Source organism: Pempheris klunzingeri, chromosome 12 (assembly GCF_042242105.1).
Source record: "Pempheris klunzingeri isolate RE-2024b chromosome 12, fPemKlu1.hap1, whole genome shotgun sequence".
Classification (NCBI taxonomy): Eukaryota; Metazoa; Chordata; class Actinopteri; order Acropomatiformes; family Pempheridae; genus Pempheris; species Pempheris klunzingeri.
The window spans coordinates 9546479-9554073 of record NC_092023.1 but is presented as its reverse complement, the minus strand read 5'-3'; the positions used below and the strand labels follow the sequence as shown (position 1 = coordinate 9554073).

The following is a 7595-nucleotide window of genomic DNA, read 5'->3' as shown; positions in this document are numbered from 1 at the left end:
CACTAAAGAATGGAGATGTAATACATTTACATGAACTTGAGATACATGTTGATTTCCAGTATTTGCAGGGAAAATCTGCTCAGCACAACCACATACTTAAAAACATCACTCTTGGTAATAATGAAAGTATTGATATTCGATTAGCCACAGAGGAGCCGTCTAGGAACTGTATAGTTTATCAGGCCATACCTTTTTTGACTGTAATGTCCATTAAAGTACAATGGGAGAAAGATCTGGGTGAACTTGTTACAACAGATCAGTGGGAGGCTATACTGAGATCAAACTATCGTTCGTGCCCACAGGTTTGAAGATTTTGGGTAAACGTGAAAGATTTATCAGGTATAAATTCCCAATGATGTCCATCAGTGACAGTAGAAGACAGTAGACGAAGTAACCTCAAAAGAAATACAACTCTTGGTTGGATTAGCCTTTCTCTCAATTGTTTAATAGGTTCATGATGTCACACAGGCACACAGATGTCACTCTGGAGAGGTAATCATTGAGACGCAAGGATCTTGATGGTTTCCTTCCCAGCCAGCAAGATAGGATTTTTATTTTTAATGTAAATATGCTTTTAAATGCTTGTAATATGGGTGCTTAGAGCCTGCATCACTAAAGCAGGCCATTACTTTTGTATATTTGGGCTGTCAGTGTTTCTGTATAGTGTTTTTGTTGTATTCTAAATCTGAAACATAAAGTATTCTGAAAAAAAGAGCCAAGTCCATTACGCCCACACCCTCTTTAAAAGCTGGCTGGCTCGTACTGTGGATGAGGCTGGATAGATGGGCCTGGAATTTGATACTTTAATGGTCATTTGCAAAGAAATCTTCTGTATAAAGCAAAATACACGCTCACTTAAAGATTCAGAGATGTTTGCACAGACCATAAATTTCCTATATGCACACAAGCATGAGATGAAAACAGTACAAATAAACAATATTGACAGATCCTGCATTCATCTGGAATATTTATCAGAAAACTATTTGGTAAAATTCAGTTTTAATGGCCCGGCAGATTAATGTGCTTCATCTCTCAGTCCAGTGTTTGTCACATTGCGTTTGGATGTTACAGACTGAAAACACATTTGAATATCGACTCCCCACTAGGGAAGCAGCTAGAATTACTGGAATCGTCTTATTTTGCATGTGTCTGAGTTAACTGATGTATTACGACATGCAAAGGTTTGATTAGACACAGTTGCTTGCTCTCAGTTTTATTTGTCGGCTACTGAGCCACAAGAGAGCAAAGACAGGGGAGGAGAAACATTGGCGGATTACCAAATTAGTCCATGTTGATTTTCCTATTTAACGTTGGTATATATTATACTTTACTTTTGTCACGCCAGTTTGGACTCAAAATAACAGACATGATTTAACAGAATGACAGCTCCTCCGTGCGACTGCACTTGAGTGCTTTGAGCTACGTACATACAATGAACAGCTGTACTAAATTTCACTGCAATCTATCTAATAATTAATATATTAGTCTGTCGTCTCACTTTTTTTTTGCAGAATCGTTTATCAGTTTGTAACCCAAACAGAAACTCAACGAGAGCCACAAGCCACAGCAAGGTTCAATGCAGATTTCACAGGGTAATTATGCTGTCACCCTCGACAATGTGTCAAACTCAGGGCACATGGAGGGTGATGAGTTAAATGCTTTCTTCACTTTTTTCTAATATCCCAGAAAGGCTTAATTTGCACTAATTGCTACACTTTTCGGGTTTTCAGCCGTAAATTTCTCTCACAGCCGTCCTTGTAACCTCAGTGGAAATAAAAAATTGGCACAGTTTTTAATTACTTAAGGAAATCTGCGAGGAATGATGTCAAATAAAATCCTACTGAGACTAAACCTCTTTCCATTTCATGTCTCAGAATAGTGAATTAAGAAATGTAGCCTTCAACGACCCTGAGATTTCCCTCCTTAAACCGAGTGCAGCAGGCAACAAAACAATGACAGAAAAGAGAGGCAGGATCGATGAAATTTCACTTTTTCTTACATGCTAGTTGGGCATCTGCTGTAGTCTTATCAGGATCTATACCAGAGGAAGCTGTGAAGCCTCCACACACATCTAACTGTTAGTGTGCCAGCACCTTTTTTCCATGTTATAATATTCCTGTATTGAAGAAGACTTACGTTTTATAATTTTCTGCATTTTAAGCAGTACGTATCACATGACAAGAAAAAACATTATGACAAAATAGATGTTTTCCATGATTCTTTATATACAAAAACAATATACACAATTTGGACATAATAGTAGCTGTTTTGTAGATATATGACATTATCCTATGAGATCAATCTTATCTTATCTTATAAGTAAAGGTGTTTAGAGTCCATGTGAAACATCCAGTCCTGTGTCTTTAATGCTTTGACTATCTTGCTGTCATTGTGTGACAAAAGCCTAACCTCACTGTGAATTTCACAAGAAAAGTCTATTTTGATCAATAACAGCAGCAGTGTGATTATGGCTCTTGTCCAAAATTGGAGATTTGATTTGGGGAAGTGGTAAAGGAGGTCGCAAGCACCATTACAACAGCAGACATCCTCAACTGTAAACATTTTCATGAACTGGTGAAAGACTCCGCTACTGCAAATTGACAGTAAGAGCTGGGAAAGCGTGTGGCCGTGAATATTTTAAAACCAACTCAACTGGAATTTGAAGAAATACTTTTCATTTGATTTTAATGGCAGGGATTTTATGTTTGATATTTTCGTTTGACGTGTTTTGCATTTTAACATTTAAAGCCAATTTGGATTGCACCATCGACAGGGTTTATTATGTTTATTTTACAGGTCTGTACAAGGTGAGATGAAACAGACTGCAGCCATAAAGGTTTTTACAGGACTTGCTGCTAGTGATTAATACTGGCTGGTTATGACTAAACACCATATGTCTCTTCCTCACTCTTAGCTGCTTAGTCTAGATGCTATACATATAAGTAAATCTGGACTAAAATATGGAATTACGCATCAGTGTTGCAAAAGAAAAAAAACAAACTTGAGTGTAGATGTGGTGACAGTCCAGACCAGGAGTCCCCTGTAAGTAGTTTCAGTATTAGAAAGTCACCCATGTTTTAAAAGAGGTGACACCAAACTCTTGCCTAAATTTACGCAAGTAAGATTTCTAAACCTTTTAATCAGGCAACATTTCATTCTAACCTCTATATTGAGCATTTATAAGCAATATATAAGCACTAATAACTGGATTATAACATGTCACCAATTATAACTGCTGAATAAGCTGCATGAAACTGGTGTATAAACAGCTGAAGAATGATTGACAGCACAGTATAAAGACAACTGTTATCACAACTAATCCTTAATGTTACAAAGTATGTTGTTAGCTACTCATACACATAAACAAATCATTCTCAGACCGTCGTTCACGAATATGTTATTAAAAATGTAAAACTGCAATAACTGATTTTTTTGGCCACGTGGGGGCAGCAAAAACATGTTGTGACATGTTATCACCCTATAAATTGATAAAGCAGAGTGTAGCATTTACACATGCAGCAGTAACAGTTAAATAATCATTCTTCTAGACTTGTGTCTTTAGACAAATGACTAATTGTGGAAATATCTGGCTTACTCTGTCTGTCTCCTCTTGGATGCTGAGCTGGTGGGTTTTTAAAGCTTTTTCAGTGAAAACAGCTGCCTGCTGCAGCCAAAAGCGGCGCTTGGAGAGCCATGAGAGTGAACCCAAACAATGAGCTGAAACCTCGGGGGAGCTGCAGATTCTGGTGACAATTCTCTGTAGTCTGTCTTAATCACGACAAGTGACACAATCATCTCCACATTGTTTCCACATTGTCACTTGATGTATTACTATTATGAAAACTTCAGATATAGCCACTTTAAGTGTCTTTATACGTGCTTTCAAATACATAACCATTTACTCATTGATTATATACTGCTTATAAATGCTAAATAGGCTGGGTTGAAACAAATATTGCCAGGTACAGTGTACTTCATCTGGATTAGAGATCCAGACAGCATATTCATGTTTACTTAACAGGATCAAAGTTGTACCACAAGGTAAGACCTTTAATTTGTGTATGTGTTTGTTGTTGGTGTGCACCATGTTCACCTTTAAAAAAGCTAATTTCACACCACATGCATCTGATTAGATATTTACTTTTAAAATGCAGATAGATTATATACTGTGCGTCAACCAATGTAGTTCAAATGTGAATGTTTAGACCCATTTCATGATTATGTAAGTTTCAAGATGCGCCCTGTTTGGTAGTTGCTAGTTTGTTAGTTTGGGTAAACTCTGGTCATCTGAAGAAATGAATCAAAAGTGAGGTTCAGAAAGGATTATAAATTGCTTTTTCACTGAGTTGCCACAAATGAAATGCCTGCTGCGTTGCACCTGCTGACTTCAGTTTAAGTGAAAATGGAACAGAAAATGAAATAACCAGAGAAAGATTTATCACTACCTGTATAATGTCTTAACCATGGTCCGCTTAACAAAGGTAGGTAACACATAAACTGCATGTGTGCTGAACTGTTCACTTCAATATCATTGTCTAGGGGTGATAAAAAGACAAGACAACTAAAATCAGAGCTTAAAACATTCACATCATTGCTCTATTGTATCATATTGGTAGTAAAATTGATTTCAATGTATGCACATGCTCGATATACATTCTGTACAAAAGAAACAATATATAACAACATAGACAATGACATCATGGAATACTGTTGGGTCTTTTCCATCACTGTACATCATTTCATGTGACAACCTCCGCACATCCAGAAGCAAAAAGAATAAGTCTGTCCTTTTCAGTTACTATTTGTAAGAATGACGAGCTTTGTGGAGGTTCAACACAAGCCTTTAGATGTCAGCAAGCTCAACCTGTCAATCACTTCTTATCCACCGTCTCCTTCATTGTCCAAGTATGCTGGGAGGAAAAAAATATTGAGGTTTATGTTTGAACTTCTACAGAAATGAGTAAGGGGCGAGGTTTTGTTTTTTTTCCCGCTCCAGCCTCTTATATTTTTCCAAGAATATTTTGAGAGCAAGTTAAAGGCTCAGGCTTTCTTTCCTTCTACGTTTCACTTTTCTGATGTTTCTTTTCCTGACAGAGCAGCCAAACATTCTGGCATTCACAGAAAAACAGATCAATACTAATTGATCCCCTTTACATTTTGCATGAACATAAATCTTTAGTATTTGGATTTAATCTCAAGTGGATAGTCACAACAAACCATACATGTACACATACCCTACATTTCTGTGTACCTGCACATTTAAACAAAGGCAAATCCTCTCGAGTGTAGTTAAGTTGTTATGAAGTCAGCTGTCTAAAGTACTTGTATTTAAATCAATTCAGACTTGTGTCCAATTGCGCACAGAATACAAATCTAATTCCAAAGAGCAGTGGGATATAAAATGGAATGATAAATACCACATGCTGCTTCATCATCTCCCCTTGTGCCTGTTCAGATTATGATAAAACATCAGTCCTTTAGCTTTACCTTAAATGTGATTTTAGAGGAATAGTTTGACATTTAGCATACCAATCATGTCTGTGCGCTAAATATGAAGCTACAACTAGCAGTCAAAAAGCCTAGCTTAGCATTAAGGTGGGAAAAAGGGGGAGACAATAAACATCTAATTTCTGTATGTGTACAAACAATGAAATTTAAAGAGCCAGGCTAGTCCCCCCGCTGCCCCCTGTGTTTATGCTAAGCTAAGCTAATCGCCTGCTGAGATTGGTACTGATCTATTTATCTGACACTCAGCAAGAAAGTGAATTTTAGAGCTGAAACTGCCATTTATTTTGGGTGTTTTGAGTATTTTGGGTCCAGTAATCTGTTATTTATTTTCTCAATTAATTGATAATCGTTTCATCTAGAAAAAGCCAGAAAAAAGTGGGAAATGCCCTTTATAATTTCCTACGTCTTCAAATTCAATTCAAATGGCTTGTTCTATCTGATCAGCAGTCAAAAAACGCAACTGCATTTAGTTTAACATTAATTATGCCATAAATAGCATCAAATCACCACCTGTGCAGTGAATTCTGGGCGTTTTGGCTTAAAGATTATTGAAATGATTGATCAGTTATGACAATGGTTTCAGATGAACTTTCTGTTGACAGACTAGTTGTTTCAGCTCTAGTGTATTTCCTAAAAAGTTGAACATTCCTTTAAAATCTGAGATTCAAGGTAAATTCTACTATTTGGGAGCCAAAAGAGAAACCAAACCCTGTATTGGTAAAAACAGATCTTACCGCTAGATTCAAGGTGCATGTTAGAGCGAGGCATAAAAGAGCCGTAAAAGAATCACTCCTGAAGTATCTGTAACAGGCTGACAGATGTAACTGCAAAAGCATGTTTGAGGAAATGGGAAATAAAGTATTTCTCCACTTCTTCAAGATGACAGCTGATTGCTTCAGCAGTGAGGCTCTCAGTGCTTGTACTCTGTTCATAAGACCTTTATATGAAATCTGCCCAACAAAATCAGACTTCAAATAAGACCAGCGCACACTCGCTTTTTCTTTGGCACCAAGTCACTCACACCAGGTAGGAGCCAAAAGCCTAAAATGAAAATCTGAAGTTAAAGCCTGAAAAGTAGATCCTCTAAAACTGCACAGTTGAGCACTTTGTGATCGGAGGTTTGCGCTAAATAACTCTAAACTGGATATATGATGATACAGGATCATCGTGTGTGATCAGGAAGAGTGCTGAGGGCAAGAATTGGAGTGATTTTCATTGCACTTCACTATTAGAGCCTCAGGTGTCCACTGAACCCTCAGCCTCAGCAGTTATAATTATAACACTTGGTTATACCTCATGTTCATACTCGTCTTCGTCCTTACAGTCTGTAACTCCTGTGATATAATGCCCTCTAGTGGCAATATACTTTAAATATGTCTAAAAATTAACTGCAGTATTTCAGTTTCAACTCCAAGAGGCACATCGGAGCAGAACAAACTGCCACTCCTCCCCTCTGATCTATGACATAGGCACTGACATCAGCACACAACCATCCAATCGCTCCCATATCCTGTTCTAGGAGGATGCCCAAATATGGCCATTTGGCAGTTTATGACAAGGCATACCGTGGCAAGTTCACAAACCGTTAAGTACAATTGCACCACATTCACCACTACAAAGGCAATTCTGCCTATTTTTCCTCCCTCGATCTTCTCACTGGAAGGCCTGAAGTACAAATAAACAGCGTATACCAGCAGGTTCTGGCCATCTACAATAAATAAAAGGTTTTCTATCAGAGTGCTATACACACCACTGTTCTGGCTATAGATATGTGCAAATGTTTCACCGGTGTCCATGAATGGCCAAGGCCTTTAGACACACCTGTAGCTGTCACTACAGGCAGAAATACATGTCATCAGGTGCGAGAGGACCCCAAAGCGAAGTGGGCTGAGCTGTGTACAGAGGGTCTGGAGGGCTGGGAGACTGCTGGGAGCTGTGGACCGCAGATCTTGTGGCGCTGACGTCCAGCTGGCAGTGAGAGCGCTTAGGGCCGGTGGAATCTGAAAAACACAAACACGCAGGCTTCACAGTTCAAGAAAACATAATACACACGCTCTCAATATAACGGGAAATCTACAAATCAATTA

At 38.1% G+C, this 7595-nt stretch overlaps 1 protein-coding gene across 3 annotated transcripts in view; it reads right to left on the bottom strand.

Moving 5' to 3' along the window:
- Positions 1-5820: 5820 nt before the first annotated feature.
- phactr2 (phosphatase and actin regulator 2) overlaps positions 5821-7595 on the bottom strand; it is a 38280-nt gene continuing 36505 nt past the window's right edge. For all 3 annotated transcript variants that reach the window (XM_070841074.1, XM_070841073.1, XM_070841071.1), the window contains exon 12: positions 5821-7508. In XM_070841074.1, coding sequence (XP_070697175.1) covers positions 7493-7508 — 16 coding nt within the window. In that variant the 3' untranslated portion in view covers positions 5821-7492. The remainder of the gene's footprint in view (positions 7509-7595) is intronic.